We start from the raw sequence: 18113 nt of genomic DNA, 5'->3' as shown, positions 1-18113 counted from the left end.
ACTCACCAAAGCACATGGTTAACTTTAAGCAAGACTACTCACTTGCTTAAAGTTAAGCCTGTGCTAAGTGTTGTGGATCAGGACCCTGGCTGGCCAAGATTCCAAAGCTTACATTAATTGCTTTGGAAACTCCCTTAGTGTAAAGAATGTACACATGAGTATTACACCATGAATTAGTAAAATGAAATGATATAATACCAGTGTGTAACCTCTGTATTGTGGTTACTATATATTTGTTACATAATATAAAGATGTGACTTGTGTGCTTCAGTTATTTAAATGAAATAGACTATATGGATCGTTAATATTTTTAATTGTAAAATGTAACATATCCATAGCCCTGTCATGTTGGTGTTGACATGTCTTACCATTGTTTTCTTTAAAAGCTACTTATGAAAAATATAATTATGTATTAAAAGATTTAGTGACATGAATATTCTTTTATTGACATCCTTTCTCCTCTTTTTTTCTTTCTTTTTTTCCTTTATCCCAATTTTTACATTTTGAACTTTACTACCTTTATCTGTCTTTGATTTTGTCCATTACATACGTGAAGTGACAAAGATCTGTTAACTCAAACTAGGACTATTGCAATGTCATTTGTGAAATGTGCCAGCAATGAAGCACAGCACCAATACAAACTTGTCAAAGATATATCATTCTGAAAGCTACTTGGCTATTGATAGAGTAAAATTTGTATGAGTTGGTTTAAAAAAATATGGTTATGATCTTAAATATTATAAAATGGTATTGGGAAATCCTGTATTATAATTGGTCAGTAAGCACTAGTGATTTTGACACAATGTCACAAGTTGGAACGACTTTGTTTTCCGAAATGAAATAATCTCCATCCCTTTCTCCCCTCCCCTCCCAAAGAATAAAAAAAAATCACTGTAATATTATTGACCAATCAGAAACTAGAATTTTCTAATGCTATTTAATCATTTTACTTTTTTTTAATGTTAAATACAAAGTTTATTTTAAAATGTTAGCTGCCTTTATATTTTTGATTTCTCATTGCCCTCACACTTACCTTCAGTTATAGGGTTTTCCCTCACCCCTTATTTATAGCACTTAAATAAATAAAGAACCTCCCTTTCAATGAATAAAAAACCCCACATTTTTATTGTTGTTGCACTTTCAGGGCTTCTCTATACCAGAAAACATGTTGTCAACTCTTTTAACGTGGTTGCTGGTATCATCGCTTTCTTGAGTAGCGTAGACAGAAGTATTTTTCCTGAGAACTGGCTAAAACAGCTTATAAAAATGTTCCATATGTTCTGTCTGTACTTTACAAAAACAAAACCCAAATCATTTCTGTATTTGTAGGACTCCCTTATACACAGCTAAAATACAGTTCAGTCTGCTAGCATAGAGTAGAATGTAAGATGCTTTAACAGAGCTACTGTATCATGGAAACAACCGAGATATGATTAGAACTAAAGAATATAAAGCAAGAACGCCTTCTCTACGTAGAAATCTTCATAGCTGTAATTCCCCCCAGTACAACTCCACTAGGGTAGCAATAGTGTAAAGTGTATTATAGGCAGGACTCAGACATTTAGGGGTAGATCCTCAGATGGTATATACATTTTCAACTGAGGATTTGCTCTTATCTGAGTTGCTACCCTGGTGGAGCTGCACTGGATATAGCTATAGAGTTTGCAAGCTGCTAGTGGAGATACAGATTCTATAGATGCTAGCATGGTTCTCAGAAAAAAAATCCTTGTCCATATTAGTCTTGGAAATTGTGCTAATGCAGTTTCAGCTGTAGTTTAGAGAGGGTCTTAGTGGTGTTTTTAGCTTTCCTGTTTCGTTTAGTCTTTCACCCTTCTCTGCCTTCTGGCATAGCAGCAAGAATTAGCCTTGCTGTGCACCAATATTCTCCCTTCTCCTATCCATCCACTTTGGCCCTATTTGTATTACAATTACAAACACATCAAGGAACTTCATTACAACACATTGTCTTGTAGAGTGGACCCTAACAGTTTTTCATACCTAGGCTAAATTCAGATGCTTTAAAATAACATGGTTCAAGTCCAGTCTGTTGTCATTTCTGCACTGGCAGTTCTTGGTAACTGTCCCACCAGTGCAGCTTCACCATTGGTAGCATGAGTGTAGATGGGGAACTGGAGCTTTTATTAACATGAAATCTAATTCTGCTGAGATGTCTAGTAATGCTGGTGCACTGTCTGCATGAGCCCTCTCATTGGTTGTCTGATAGCACTGCAATGGTAGGCACTTTCCCAAAGATGGCCAGTGTAGATGCATACTACTTTATAAAACATTAGTAGGTGGGCTTCCTAACATGGTTGTGTTTGTAGTGTAGACAGGGCCAGTAAGAAAGCTTTCATTTAATTTTACATTTAACAATGATTAAACTGGGAGTTGTATGTTACTCTACATTCAGCTGACTGGGACGTGATGATTCAAGCCAAGCCTTGAGAGAAGAGCTCCTCAGTTTTCTCTGAACAAGACTTTGAGGGCTTGTGTACGCTACAGATGCTACAGCAGCACAGCTATGGTGCTGCAGCAATGCTGTACTGTAGACACTTGCTACAGCGACAGAAGGGGTTTTCCATCACTGTAGTTAATCCACCTCCTTGAGAGGTGGTGTTCTTCTGTTGAACTAGTGGTATCTAGACTGGGGCGTAAATTGGCTTCACAATGTCTTTTGGGGGGGTGATTTTTTTTCCACACCCCTCAGTGCAATGTAACTAGGTCAACCTAGTTTTAGGTGTAGACCAGGTCTGAGAAGGGAGAAAAGAGGCAATTGTAAAATGAGATACCTCAATTGGGATGGGGCTCTGAATGACATTTTACTGGCTAATCTTCCTTGTATATCCCAATAAGACAGTTGAATATGGAGTAACATACAATTTTTGATTTAGTGTTTACATTTCAGTTAAATTTAAACCCCATATTTTTTGGGCTGAAGAGAAGGTCAAACAGAGATAAATCTTGATGCATTGGTGAGGTATGAGTGAGAGGAGAGGGCTATCCAAAACAGGAATGCAAAATCCCTTTCAAATCAAAAGGAAAGATCTTAAATGAAAGTCTGACTTCTGTTATTTATTCAGTTTTATTTGTTTTGTTTATCATATGGAGCTATTTTAAACTATGATTTTTAATACACATTATTTAAATGTATTTAATAATGTTATTTATTAGTGGTTATTCTGTAAGTATAGTAAGATGCTCCAGGGTGTGTTCTGCTGTCTTACTACAGCTGTGTTCTTGCTATCTGATTCCAGTGTTCCGTATTCAGGCTCATGTCTGAATTCAATCAAGCCATTCCAGCACAACACACACTGTCTTATTGATTCATTAGTATAGACAAAGTAGTTACTGTACTTCTACAGTTCTTGTAAAAATGCCTCCCACAATAAAACATATATGTACGCTCAAAGTTAGAGCAGTAAGAGATATAGATCAATTATAAAATCTGTATGGTTATGCTTTGATGGCATCTGTTAATGGTGAACATAAAATAAAAACAAATTGGAAGACTTAATCTGCTTTTCTTTCTGTAGTGAAAACCAGAAGCTAGATTTCTAGGCATTGTGTGGCTCTCTCGTTTGAGTTTGTGAGTTTCCCCCAATCTTTGTTTTCATTTAGAAATGTTTCTATTTCCCCATTTTTCTTTTATTTGTCTTCTTCACCCTTTACACCCTAGTTCTAGCCTCAGTTTTACCCAAAGTTGATTTGAATTACACCAGATTGCAGCAAGCAGAGAAGTCTCAAGTGGAAGCTGAGATTGAGGACAAGAAATTCAAACAAGACTGTATGAGTAAATCTGAAAACCTGCAGAAAGAAATCTCCCGAAAGGAGAAGCAGCTGTAAGTATACTTCCCTTTTGGAAAAAGTATAAGGCACTTAAAATCTTTTTTCCTTTTATGTTTACTTTAAAACATTCTGTTAACTAAAAATGTAGGATACATCACATAATACAGGCAGCACATTACTGATGATCTTTAACTGGATAAAGATGCTGTCTAGGAAGATGTATATTAGGCAAGGACAGGGTGGAAGAAAATCTGTCATTCCAAGTAAATCAAGCTCCAAATGAATTTTTTTAAATAGCTGTCCAGCCAGAAGAGGGGGAAGAACAGGCATGTTTTTTGGCTGAAGATACATTCTTAATTCACTAGGGAAACAGTAGTTAACAGGAACAAAAATTCTAAATTTATAATAAACTAGATTAACCCACATTTTATTATTGTAAATCCTGTAGATATAGCAGCATAAATTTACAGAAACTGCATAGAACAATTAAACTATTCAGGCTTGAAAAAGAAGCCAAAATCCTTCAAAGTGTTGGTAGCTGAAAGGCACTCATGAAATCCTTGAGTCTGCTAGAAACTGAAATATTAAATCAAGAAATAAAAGCCAAATTCTGCTTTTACACCCGTGGAATTCCCTGGACAGGTATTTGGTCCAGAGAATCAGGGCAACCACAAGTACTGATGAAACAGGCAGTAATAGCAGAAATTAGCACTTAGACTGTGCTTTCAGTGCACTTTATGAACATCCCTGTGAGGTTGGGTGGTATTTCCCCCTATTTTAGTGAGAGAGAGAGAAAGAGAGTGAATGGCCTAAGACTACAGCAAGGATTAGTGAATGAGAGTGAATGACCTAAGACTACAGCAAGGGAGTTCAAAGTTTCCAATCTTGTGTTCAGACCACATTGCCTCTCTTACTAATTTGAGTATCAATACTTGTTCAACCATCATGACAAATGTTCGCTTTACCACCACAGTCATCTTCACAGATTTTGGCAAAAGAGCAGTTCAAACCTCAACCTTAGAATTCCGCAATTCTGAAACCTCAAGGTCATGTTCACTTCTGATCTTTTCCAACAAACAAGATGCTGAGGTAGTGTCCCAAAAAGTAAGTTTTTCCTTTAAAAAATGACTTAGCTATCCTGTTATAAAATCAATATGGACACAAGTTCCTCCTGAAAAACTTTCATAACTACAGTCAGATCTTTCCACCTTCATTAGGTAGTAGGATTTCAATCCAGCAGTTTACTCTCACCTGCCGTTAGTTTGTGTTTTCTGTGAAGCTATAAGGAATCATTCTTTGTCCATTTAAGTTAATGACAGAATGGCAACAGTGGATCCACTGACAGATTGGCCCCAGTTCCTTTAACTGTAATCCAGTAGCTGTGATTAGTATAAAGCAGAGCCTCCTTTATATCATCTGTTGGATAGGAATTTCAATAATATCCAGCAACTCAAAATACTTTACACTGTATTCAAGATACTTTAGAAGTTATATATTCTTAATTCTGTCCCTATAATCTCCACTCTGAAATAGAAAATAGAGGCTTTCCATTTAAAGTCTTACTAATACAACAGCTTTTATGAGCTCTAGAAATGCATTTAACCACTCATCTTCTTTCATATACAAGATCTGTATTATAATAAAGCTACATGACACTTAAGACAAACAGGAAAGTTCTCTAATATGCATGTTTCAGTTGCCAAAGAATAGTTACTAGGACAGCAAATTAAATCATTGCAAAAGCTAGTTCTTCAGAATTGTTTGACACCCTCAAAACCTCTCTCAATGAAAGCCCTCTATTTTCTTATAACTTGTGACACTTGTATACAAAATCTTCTTAGGAAATTGCAGATAAATGTCACAATATTAAAAATAACGAACTTGTAAACAAATTAAAATAGCAAACTACTGTTTTTTGGGCTGGACTGATAGTGAAACTAGAAAATTGAAAAGGTGTATTTTGTTAAAAAGATTATACTGAAATGCACCATGATGGTCTTTTGTTTGCAATTCTAGTGTTCAACTGGAAACAGATTTGAAGATAGAAAAGGAATGGAGACAAACCCTGGAAGATGATCTGCAAAAGGAAAAAGAAACTTTATCTCATCTGAGAGTAGAGACCCAACAAATAATCTGTCTTAAAAAAGTAAATTCTGGAGGAAAACTTTTCAAATTCATGTTAGCTGTAATCTAAAAGTGAACTTGCCAGGCTTTTAAAATATAAATTTTAACACTCCCAGATCTGAAATCCATAATGGAACAAACATTTAGGCTTAAAAATACAAATAAATAGATTTAATTTTTTTTTTAAAGCAGTCCCTTCTGACCCCTGTAGTCTTGAGTTCAGGATTCTGTGTTTTCCATAAAGAATAGTGAAATCCACATTCTCCTTTCTGAATCATACTGAAGGATATCTCACTAAAATCTTGTGATGGGCCGGTGATGGTAAATGTTCTAATACGTCAAACCCCGTTTATCTTGCTACTTAAAAATTTCACTAATATCTATAGTATCTTTACATTTCTTTACCTTGGAAGTGATTGAAAAGAAGCAAGTATGTGGAGGAGGGACTAAATAGCCTGCTTGGTCATTTAGAATCAAACTGAAATTAAATTAATTTGTGAGTTGCTACCGTTGCTCTTAGAATTGGATCTGAGATTTGAACAGAAATAGATATTTTCATGTCCCAGCCAGACTCCCAACAGTCACAATTTGGTACTGGAAAGTCTGATGTTAGAGGCTCTGTTAGGAGTTCCTGAAATCCTTTTGGCACACCTAGATTCTGTTTCTTTTCCAGAGGAGTTACTTAGAATGGTCAACCACAAGCAGAATAAAATAATCAGAAATCACTGCTGGGATTCAAGTAGAGTAAATTCTTTTGAGAGAAATTCAGGAGGCTAAAAACCATGAGGAAAATGGAGTCTGCCCAGACTCTAATGCTAGGAGGCACTGATAAGGGAGAATAGGTTTAATTAACAAACTACTGTGGGTAAGAGAGAGTTTTTGAAAAGTGCTCACTAACCTTAAAAATTGCCTGTATATATAGAAATTAACGGACTGTACCATGGGTAAATATACAAAAAATTGCATAGATTCAAAATGTCATTTTAAGTTTAAAACAATTAAAATCTTTCAGGCTGAAGGAAATTACACAGTCAAAAATAGAGGAAGCAATAGATTAGTGAACAGTCAGGGGGATAATGCATGATCTGAAACAGGAGAGCAGTGTTTCCACTATTGTGTATTAGACTCCCAAATAAAATACTAAAAAGAGTAACAGCAGTATATTCACAGAAGGATATTCCTTAATGGAATGAATATTTATTGTATACCTATCTGACACACTCAGTGTGATAGGATTTCAGGAACCTACTGTTGTTTTCAAGTACCGTAATTGGAAAGAATCCACCCATAGATGTTACGGTTTTTCAGGATTTTATTACTCGGGCCAATAGAACTAAAATATATTCTAGAGACATAAACTATAGAGTTAAATTATTTGTTTCAGTTTCTTTAGTTTTTCAGGAGCAAGTAACATAAAGCATATTTTCTATTTAGAGCAGCTAGCTTAACTGGTAAAACTCAGTTAATAAATGTGAGGAAATTAGTGTCTCATTTAAGAGAATTTGATCCTGAATTTTGCCTATTAAGGCACATATTAACAAATTGGCATGTATTCATATACATTGCTGCTGAACTCTCCAGGACTGGTATCAGAGCTGTGTACCCTCTTCTGTTGGTGTAGCCCTCTCAGATGGCCTATCATAGCCTGTGATTGGTGGTATCGTTAGCAAGAGGTAAGGCACACTTGGATGGCGTTTGACTAATTGCTCTTGTCTGTTTGACAATGAGGCAGCAATTAGTTGGTAGACGTTTTCAGGTAGCAAGAGTTGCTGGGATTTTTATGGTCTCTTTTTTGTGCAGTTCAGTGTTTGGGCTATATTTTTGTGAAGAGCTCAGATACGAACGTGAATGGGTGTTTACAGATCTTTAAATAAGAATTTTAATTACATTCTGAATCTTCATTTAAAAAAAATAAATAAAAAAAAAAATAAAAAAAGTCATGCCCTGTCAGGCATGGTACCAGATTTTCCCCAGATCCCATACTGACTGCAGCTAGCACCTTGGGAGAAATTTTTGAGGCTGGCCAGTTTTCTGTCCTATGTCTTGGACTTGAGTGCCCAGTGTCCGGTACCCTTTGCCCCTCTGCCCCTTACCAGATATCAGCAGTTGATATTTCTCGTCTTGAGGAACCAGTTAATGTAAATAACAGCTAAAGAAAAAGAGAGGGGGGGATCTTAAAGAAAATTTTATTAGGCAGTCAAGAAACCAAAGCAAACCAGACGAGAAGTAAGTAGACTTAAAACATATGAAGGTCTGAAGTTACACCCAATTTCACCTAATGTAGGTGAAAACTTTGTTCTAGAGGCAGAGCTGAGATAAAAATGCTTGTATTGTTAAACCGTGTCTGCTTGTTTCATCTCTGTCTCTTAGTATCACGATGTCTAGAGGATAAGTCCATCTGCTCTCTTTGTTAGCCTACTTTCCTCTACTCTTCCTTGGTGTCATGTGTCTTATCTCTGACTTCCTCTTGGTTTATGCTGAGAGCCATTGAAGGAGTGAGAGCTCTCCTCTGTGTTCTTTTCAGGGTTTCATACTGTCATCATAGTATATGAGCGTCCCCTTCCTCTTCTAGACGTGCCATTGCCTCTCTGTTAGTACCCAGACTATGTAACTTTTTGACAGGGCTTACAATTGGAAGGGACTCAAGTAATCAAATCCAATCTCCTGCTATCACAGGCAACCCTGTCCATATAATCTCATTCATAAATTTATCAAGATCTGTCTTAAAACTAGTTTTAGTATCTTTAAACTTTAAGTATTTTTAAATATTTTCAAGTGATTTTATTTTTCTCTCTTTCTGCACATCTACTATTGGATATAATATTTAATGTCAACCATATTCTCTAGATAGGCTATTTGCTGAATTCAACAGGTGTATATGCAGCTTCATGCCTTCCCCATGCAATGTCCTCTTTCCTGCTGAAACAGTGCATTGAATGCTCATTTATATAGCTGCTCTTATCCCATCCCATGTTAATCTTTGCATCACAGTGCTTAGTTGTTGTTATATTCAAAATATAGCATTGCTGGGTTTTGAAGAGGAATTAATTCTTGATTTGCATTTTAGGATGAGGCTTAGTTAAAAAAGGAAGAATAAGTCTTAAGGAAGAGCAGACATGCTTAATTTTTAAAGAACTGACTATGAAAAGAGACAAATATTGTCCAAAATATTTCAGATTTAGAAAGTTTTTCAAGATCTACAGTAAAGAAGCCAATTGAAATTGTCTTGTTTCAAATTACCACTTGTAACTGATCTACTGAAAATAATTATTCTATAGATATTTTATTAATTAGTCATCACCTCTCTTAGCTGTTTCGAAATCAGAGAATCATAACTTTTTTTTTAAGTAATAGGATGTGTGTGTTCCTTTAGAAAACTGTCATCTGACATCATTAAATTGTAAGATGAAATACCCATCTGTATATAGTAGAAAGAAAAATGTGAATTCATTACTTCTTATGAGAAAAAGAATCCCTGACTCATACATTCCAAGTAATGTGTTTTCCCTGAAACAGTTAAGATCACAGCCACCTAAAGTAGGGCAAAAAAAAGGCCTCCAGCTATTTGAGGTGTTTGTGATCTCAGCGGTTGTAAGGAAAATGTGAAGATGAAGATGCCAGAAAGATAGGAAAAAAGTGAATGTTATATGAATTGTACTCATAGATGCATGAATACTTTTTCAGCAGTAGAGTTTGAAAGCCAACTGTTTGTCTGCCACTTCTGAGGTGAAGTGAGCATAAAATTTAAATATAAAGCAAATGTAGATTAAATAGCAGCAGAACATCCTATCTAAGCATGTTTGTTATACCTTTCCACCTGCTAAACTTATTTCTCAGATACCCATACAATATTTTTAGTGACTAATGGGCAAAAGAATTGTGTCCAAGGAAGGATGCTGGGGCAGTAGCATACTGGGGGTGGCATAGGCTATGTGAGCCACAGTGTTTCATGCTCCTGCAGATCTGCTAGGACTATGCCAGAGACAAATTTCTTAGGAGAATGTGAAGCATATTTAAAAGGGTAAAGCGCATTTAGCCACATATATATTCTTACCCTTTCTTTGGTCTGCTTTAATCCCACCAAGCCTACCTTTCCTTTCCAAGAATGGGGTTTCCCTTAGTATTTCTTAGTGTCTGATCCAAAGCCCATCAAAATCGGTAGCAGTCTTTCCATTGACTTCACTGGGCTTTGATTTGAGAATTTACAGCGGAAAAGTTTGAATAGTACAGGAGGAAGCGACAGTCACATAACATTACTGGATGTGGAACACAGGCAAAACCACTGGTGGTAATTATGTGGACATGTCTTCCCTCTTTCCACCATCACACAACTTTGTTTATGGGGTTGCTATTTATCCTTTTGAGATTACCAAAATATTATTAGTGATTATTGCCCCTTCCTTTAACCTTCTGACTTGACATACAATACTGGTTAACATGTAAAGTTCTAACATTTGCTTATTACTTAGAAAGTCACTTTTATGTACTATGTTATTTCTTCTTCTTTTAAAAAAATGCCACCTTTTATTTTTTTTAAAGGAATTCCTTAAACTACAGGACAAAAATAGGCAGTTGAAAAAGATATGTCATGACCAAGAAGAAGCTCTCCAAGAACTGGCCTGCAAGCTTAGCGAGTAACTTATTTTTCTTGATGATTTTTGCAATGTAAAATTCAAGATAAAGCTACTGAAAATAACTGTGCAACTACCATGGAAATTGAGACCATGGAAATTAGGGAATTTGAGACCATTGAGACCATGGCTTCAAAGGAAATTTATTCAGTTCAGTAGGAGGAAATTATCTGATAAATTTTCAGAAAAGAAAGGTGTGTACAAATGGCCTGGGTCTGCATTTCGAACAGATTTACCTTCACATTATGGTGGTGGGTAGCCTCTACAGTCATATAATGGACTTAATTATGTCCATCTCAGAAAAAACAGCCCTAATTAAATATGCTTTGGGCAGTCTACAAAAACAACAAGGAGTCTGGTGGCACCTTAAAGACTAACAGATTTATTTGGGCATAAGCTTTCGTGAGTAAAAACCTCACTTCTTCGGATGCATAGAGTGCATCCGAAGAAGTGAGGTTTTTACTCACGAAAGCTTATGCCCAAATAAATCTGTTAGTCTTTAAGGTGCCACCAGACTCCTTGTTGTTTTTGTAGATACAGACTAAGACGGCTACCCCCTGATACTTGGGCAATCTAAGAAATTCCTCAGACTTGTCTGTTGAAGATCTTCCTGTCTCTTAATAAATGAATTCAAGACATGGTTGGATAAAGTTTGAGCATTTGTGTGAACTCCATTTCACTAAAGACTAATTCTGTTAGGGATCAATAACTGAGGGTTCCACAACAGGAAAATTCATTATAATTTGAGATGATTGCTCACATGGATCCCATTCCCTACTCTTAGGCGATGTACATCCCTGGCATATGAGCTCAGAAGCTTTTAGCAAGTAGTGATCATTAGATGCATGCACACGTTCAATCCTCTCCAAATGTGCTAGGATTCCAGGGTATAACATGGGGTGCAACTCCAAAGACTGTTCATTTCATTAGACCAATTATCAGCAGTGGGCTTTGAACACAGTTCAGTGTCCTTTAACACTTTCCTCCTTGGTATTTTTGAGGAATGCTTTCTCCTATTTAAGGATATTTTTCTCTTGTAAATAGTCATGCCATGACTAATGCTGCTGTGTTTTACATCCTATGTCAAAAAGAGTAGTATCATGTAGCCTAAAGCCCTGTTTATACTGCTTTGTTTTGCACTGGTGTAGTTGGACCCGGGGTAGATGTTCTGCAATGGAATAAAATTGCTTGTACTGGTGAAATTTAACACAGTAAGTTCCAAACCCCATTTTGCACCAGTGCAGTGTGTCAGCATTAAGAATTTGCATCTATATTTAGTTACATTGGCGTAAATTTCTCAAGTGTATACAAGCCCTAAACATATGCCACCATTCATAGGATTGCAAACTCTTTGGAGAAGAGATCGTGTCTTCCTTGTGTTTGTACAGCACTGAGCGTATTGGGGCCCTGAACTTGATTGGGGCCTCTGGGTGCTACTGTTACTATAAATATTTTTAACAATATATCAGCCAGAAGTTCATAATAATTTGCCTTTGACTTTTAAAATAATTGTAACTTCTAAAGTATTTTAACCATATGTGGTAACTAAATACTTTCCATAAATGTCTAAACTATATATAATCTATGTTTAGATCAAAGCTTAAAATAGAAGATATAAAAGAAGCAAACAAAGCATTACAGGTTAGTAAGATTTGGAGGGAAAAGGTGGGAGGCTTTTCTTATAATTATTTTCTTGAACATTTTTAAATACATGAGAGAAGATTTGTTTCTCCAAAGGTAAGCATTTAGGATAGATTTTCATTTATCTGGTCTCATGCGCCAGGATGAGATAAACAGGCATGCTCTGAAGCACTCAAAGGAACAGTTTAACTGCTTCTGACCTACTTTAATTTTGTTTGGAATGTTGCGATGGGACCTTGGTTTTTTTTTTTATTTGCTATCAAAATACCTTAATCTTTTAGTTTAAAAAAACTATATTATATGAAATAAGCCAATATCTCCTTGGTGAAGTTAAATTCCAGCATAGGTTATTTACTCCTAAGGAACTCAATTATTACTGAATATAAATTTATATAAGAGAGCCTGGTGAAATGTCCTCGGAGCTTTTTAGCTTCTGGATGTTGGGTGCTATCCTGAATGCTTATGAAGCTCTTTGGGGCAGAGACCATCTTCTTGTTATTTGTTTTTACAGTGCTTAGCACAATGGGGCCTTGGTCCATGACGTGGGGCTCCTAAGCCCTACTATAGTTAGAATAATTAATGATAAAATTATTTTCATGTAACACTTGTTTGAAATAATTTCTTGTGTTCATTCATCTACACCTCAAGCAGAGTTGTGATTTATTGATTGTTTGTTTGGCCAAAAAGAACTTAACAGTTCACAATGCTGCTATCCGTTTCCCCAATCTGAAACATTAGATCAGGGGTTGGCAACCTTTCAGAAGCGGTGTGCTGAGTCTTCATTAATTCACTCTAATTTAAGGTTTTGCGTGCCATTCATACATTTTAACGTTTTTAGAAGGTCTCTTTCTATAAGTCTATAATATATAACTAAACTATTGTTGTATGTAAAATAAATAAGGTTTTTAAACTGTTTAAGAAGCTTAATTTAAATTTAAATTAAAATGCAGAGCCCCCCCAGACCAGTTGCCAGGACCCGGCAGTGTGAGTGCCACTGAAAATCAGCTCGCGTCCCGCCTTCGGCACACGTGCCATAGGTTGCCTACCCCTGCCTTAGATTGTTGCCATATGAGAGGCAGCATGGTCCAGTGGATGGGGCTTTGGATTTGCTTATGTTCTGTTACTGGCTAGCTGTGGGACACTGGGTGAATCACTCCACCTTTTGTACCTCTTTTTCTTTTTTTGAGTAGTGTCCCTGCGGGAGCTCCACTTCAAATGCGCATGTATCCCTGCGCCTTTGGAGATTTGTGGTAGCAATGCCTGTTTGACCTGCGCATGCCTCCTACACATCCTCATGCCCCATACTGAGACTATATAAAGCTGTGCAGGCGAACCTCCCTCAGTTCCTCTCAACCACCATTGGCCTTAGACAGAGTTTAGCGTGTGCCTGTTTGCTTAGTGCTTGTTTGCCTCTTTTATTAGTGTTTAGCTGTAAAGTTAGTAGAGTAGGTTCAGTACCTTATAGTTGGACTGTTTGTCCCCTTTTTTCTTTTCTTAAATTTTTTTTTTGTTTTTTTCTTTTCTTTCCCCCCCCAATGAGGGGTTTGAGTAACTTTTTTTTTTTCTTCTGTCGGGAATCTGGGCTACCTGGGCTTTAAAATGTGCCTCTCGCATAGAGAAACAGTCCCTGTTAGTCATGGGCACTCCTACTGCATTCATAGTTTGGGAAACTCTCATACTCCTAGCAAGTGTAAAATCTGCTTGTCCTTTAAGGGAATATCCTGTAAAAACAGGGAAATTTATTATAGACTTTAAATGATAAAAAAATACTATATCCCAGCCAGAGACTGAGTTTTTTATTCTCACCCAGCACCAAACTCTCTGGTCATGGAAGCAGTCAATGAAAGGGGCAGGTGGTGTATCGAAAAGGCCACTCCTTATAATAATTGATACCAGATATGTCAACTGGTTCATAAGAGCTATTCATCAGCAACAGTTCAGGATAGCTCATCACCAGGCGCTGATGTCAAAATATGACTACCTGAACTATGAGAAGTTTAATGATTTTATTGACCATTTACTACAGGAACATCGAAGACAGTTCTGTGCCATAATAAAGGAGGATCAGGCTTTTGTAAAAGACCTCCCTGTAGGCTTCACTAGATGTGGCTGACACTGCAGCCGGGTCTGTTTCCATTGCAGTTGTGACAAGGCTAGCTTCCTGGGTTCAGTTGTCTGGGTTTCCACAGGAGGTGCAATTAACCGTGAAGGATTTGCCTTTCAATGGCCAGAAGCTTTTCATAGATTCCACAGACAACTCACTTCACACCCTAAAGACTAGAGCAACACTTAGGTATTTAGGAATATATGCATTTGCTGATAAGAGAAAATGTAGATGTCTCAAAGATCCCACCCTATTCAATTTTCTATCTCCCATAGAACACTGGAACCAACAGCTAGAAGGTAAAGATTTTCAAAGAAAAGGCTTGTAACTACCTTGATTGCATCATCTGAGCCTTTGGCATTGTCCAAACATCATTTTTGATGGTTTGGTCTAGAGTCCAGACCACCCAATGACCAGACTTTATCAGCTGTGTTACACATACACCCCTTCCTCAATTTGGACACCGCTTCTCTGTATTTCATCAAGCATGGGAGGCTATAACATTGGACAAATGGGTATTGGAGGCGATTACTTTGAGTTATACAATCCAATTTACCTGCCCCTTCAACTACTTATCCCCTCACGATTAATCCTTACACAGGAAATCTCATCACTCCTAAATCTAGGAGCCATAAAACCAGTCCCACAAGGGAAAAGGGTTCTATTCAAGATACTTTCTGATACCCAAGAAAAATGGATCTCAGAGAACTGGTCAAGGATGTCAGACTCTTAAAATTCAAGATGGTGTCCCTAGCAGATGTAATTCCTTTCGTGGAATCGGGACTGGTTTGCGACCCTCAACCTCAAAGATGCCTACTTCCATGTAATAATTCATCCTTCCCACAAAAGAGTTCTTCAATTCACTTTCAATCATAATTGTTACCAATACCAGCTCCTACCCTTCGGTCTGTCTTCATCCTCTAGGGAACTCTCAAAAATTATGGCAGTTGTAGATGCCTACCTCTGTTATCTAGGAATAATTGTCATTCCCTACCTCAACAACTGGCTCCTCAAAGTTGGTCATATCAGGAGATATGGTCAGCAGTGCAAACAACAATTTCAGTATTCTGAAGTCTAGGCCTGCACATAAATCTTGAGAAATTCATTTTCTCAATGATTTCTCTTCATAAGAGAAGTTCCTGATTTCATAATGGGCAGATCTTATCTCCCTCTCACCTGGCTTCTTGCTCTAAGGAATCTTGTACAAAGAGTGCAGCTCAGCCCTCGGGTTCCAGCAAGGACATGTCTGCAACTGCTGGGACACGTGGTGGCTTGCATTTTGTGACACACAACACCAGGTTATATCTTCAATGTCTCCAGGGATGGCTCAGGACTGTTTGTGTACCCAACAAACTTGGTTTGAACAAGCAGGTATCGGTACCTAGATAGATTCTACAGTCACTCACCTGGTGGCTGAATCATTGCAAAGTTTGTGCAGGAATACTGTTCAGCCAAAAACACCTTACAGTTATATTAACATTGGATGCTTCCCTCTTGGGATGGGGAGCACATTTGGGTCTTCACACAGTCCAAGGCAAGTGATCACAAAAGGAACAGCGCTTGCACATCCATCTGTTTGAATGAAGTGCGATCAGAAATGTTCACCTCCACTTTTTTCCCTGCTCAGAAACAAGTCCATCAAGATCTTGACAGACAGCATAGCGTGCATGAACTATATCAATCATCAGGTCAGAGGATTTCCCTCCTCACTCTGTGCCAAAGTGATAAAGCTTTGGAACTGGTGCATCACCAGTTGGATAGTCATCTTGGCTTCTTACCTCCTAAGGATACAAAATACCATGGTGGACAACCTGAGCAGAGGTTTCTCCATAAATTTTGAATGGGAGTTGGACTCTGGAGTCCTCAGCAAAATATTCCTAGTTTGGGGATTTCCAGAGGTTGACTTTTTTGCCACAGCAACCAAAACAAAGTGCAAGAAATTCTGTTCCAGAGGAGGATTCAGTCCCCAATCTCAAGGAGACTCTTTCCTCGTTACATGGACCAAAGATCTTTTTTATGCATATCCTCCAATTCCATTGCTCTTAAAGGTCCTTATCAAGATCAGACAGGACCAAGCCAAAGTCATTCTGACTGGTTTCCCAACCTCATCAAACTCACCTCTCACCCTCTGTGGCAGCTCCTGATCATATCTTGATGGTTGTCTCAGGATCCAGGTCAGATGATTCACTCTAATCCGAATGTCCTGCAACTGGAAGCTTGGTTCCTCAGTAGTTTTCAGGACAAGAGATCACATGTCCATTGGAAAACAAAGATACCATTAAATAGCAGAAAGGAATCTACTAGACACACTTACCATCTTTCTCCAACCCACTCATCTCTTTCTTCAATCCTGGACTACTTGTTGGAGCTAGAACTCATGGAAAGGCCTGAATATATATATATATTTTTTTGGCAAGCTTCATTTAATGGCAATGACAGCTTTACATGTGGTAGAAGGTTTCTCAGTATTCACTCATCTGACCACAACAAGATTCCTAAAAGGATTTATCATTTTTTCCCTCAGTTTAGAGCCCCTATGCCACTTGTGAGATCTTGACTTGGTTCTTAATTGCCTCATGAAACAACCCTTTGTGCTTGCTGCTACATCTCTCTTTGAAGACCTGCCTTCTTGGTGGCCATCACCTCTGCTCAAAGGGTTGGGGAGATGGGGACTCTAATGGCAGATCCTTCTTTTACTGTGTTTTCCAAGAAGAATGTATCTTTACAACCTCATCCAAAGTTCTTATCTAAGGTGTTCTCTGGGTTTCATATCAACCAAGCTATTCACCCTCCAGGTTTTTTTCGTAAGCTGCATCAGCCTACAAAGTAGTCTGTCTTTCATACACTGGACTTTGAGGGTGTAAGCCTTTTCCTTGAACAGAACTAGGCCATTCAGGAAGACCCCTTAGATTATTTTTGTTTCTGTTTCAGATTGATCTAAGGGAGTGCCTGTTTCTACTCAGGGACTTTTTAAATGGATCTCTGAATGTATTATTGCCTGTTATGATTTTACTCAAAATACACTTCCGCTAAGAGTGACTATACACTCTACTAGATCACAGTCTACAACTGTAGTCATACTCAAAGATATTCCAGTTGCTAAAATTTGTGGGACTGCAACAAGGTCCTTGGTGCACACATTTTTCAATCACTATGCCCTAATTCACGCTGCAAGATCAGATGTGTCAGTAGGCAACACAGTTCTTTCTTCAGTGATGAACTCTGTTCTGAAACTCCCACCTCTTTAAAGGAACAGAGGGTCCTGTGGCACCTTTGAGACTAACAGAAGTACTGGGAGCATAAGCTTTCGTGGGTAAGAACCTCACTTCTTCAGATGCAACCTCACTTCTTCTCCCTTGCATCTGAAGAAGTGAGGTTCTTACCCACGAAAGCTTATGCTCCCAGTACTTCTGTTAGTCTCAAAGGTGCCACAGGACCCTCTGTTGCTTTTTACAGATTCAGACTAACACGGCTACCCCTCTGATACTCTTTAAAGGGTTACTGTTAAGGAGTCATCTAAAGTGACGCACCAACAGGGATACTACTCAAAGAAGGAGCAGAGGTTATTCACTTTGTGCAATAACTGGAGTTTTTTTAAATGTGTCTCCCTGTGTGTGTGTTTCACTACCTGCCTTCCTCCCCTTTGCTTCAGAGCTGCCTCTGTGGGCTTTGCAGTAGAGAAGGAACTGAGGACAGTTCACCTGCGCAGCCCTACATAGCTTCAGTATGGGGCATGAGGATGTGTATGGTGCTTGTGTGGGCCACATAGGCACTGTTATCAAAAATCTCTGATCAACGGCACGGGGGGTGCATGCGCACCTAAAGTG

General features: G+C 37.9%; 1 protein-coding gene across 15 annotated transcripts in view; it reads left to right on the top strand.

Annotated features, from left to right (window-relative positions):
- The window catches only part of RUFY2 (RUN and FYVE domain containing 2), a 64167-nt gene that overhangs the window by 30820 nt on the left and 15234 nt on the right, over positions 1-18113 (top strand). For 6 of the 15 annotated variants that reach the window (XM_065553470.1, XM_005297295.5, XM_042856955.2 and 3 more), the window contains exons 13-16: positions 3720-3839; positions 5803-5932; positions 10450-10544; positions 12134-12182. In XM_065553470.1, the coding sequence (XP_065409542.1) occupies positions 3720-3839; positions 5803-5932; positions 10450-10544; positions 12134-12182 (394 nt within the window). Of the gene's footprint in view, positions 1-556; positions 3512-3719; positions 3840-4759; positions 4891-5802; positions 5933-10449; positions 10736-12133; positions 12183-18113 lie in introns of those variants that run through there. The other 9 variants (XR_010589490.1, XR_006176039.2, XM_065553471.1 and 6 more) reach the window with 5 other exon arrangements.

The sequence above is a fragment of the Chrysemys picta genome, chromosome 7 (assembly GCF_011386835.1).
Source record: "Chrysemys picta bellii isolate R12L10 chromosome 7, ASM1138683v2, whole genome shotgun sequence".
NCBI lineage: Eukaryota > Metazoa > Chordata > Testudines > Emydidae > Chrysemys > Chrysemys picta.
This window is presented reverse-complemented; position numbering and strand designations above follow the sequence as displayed.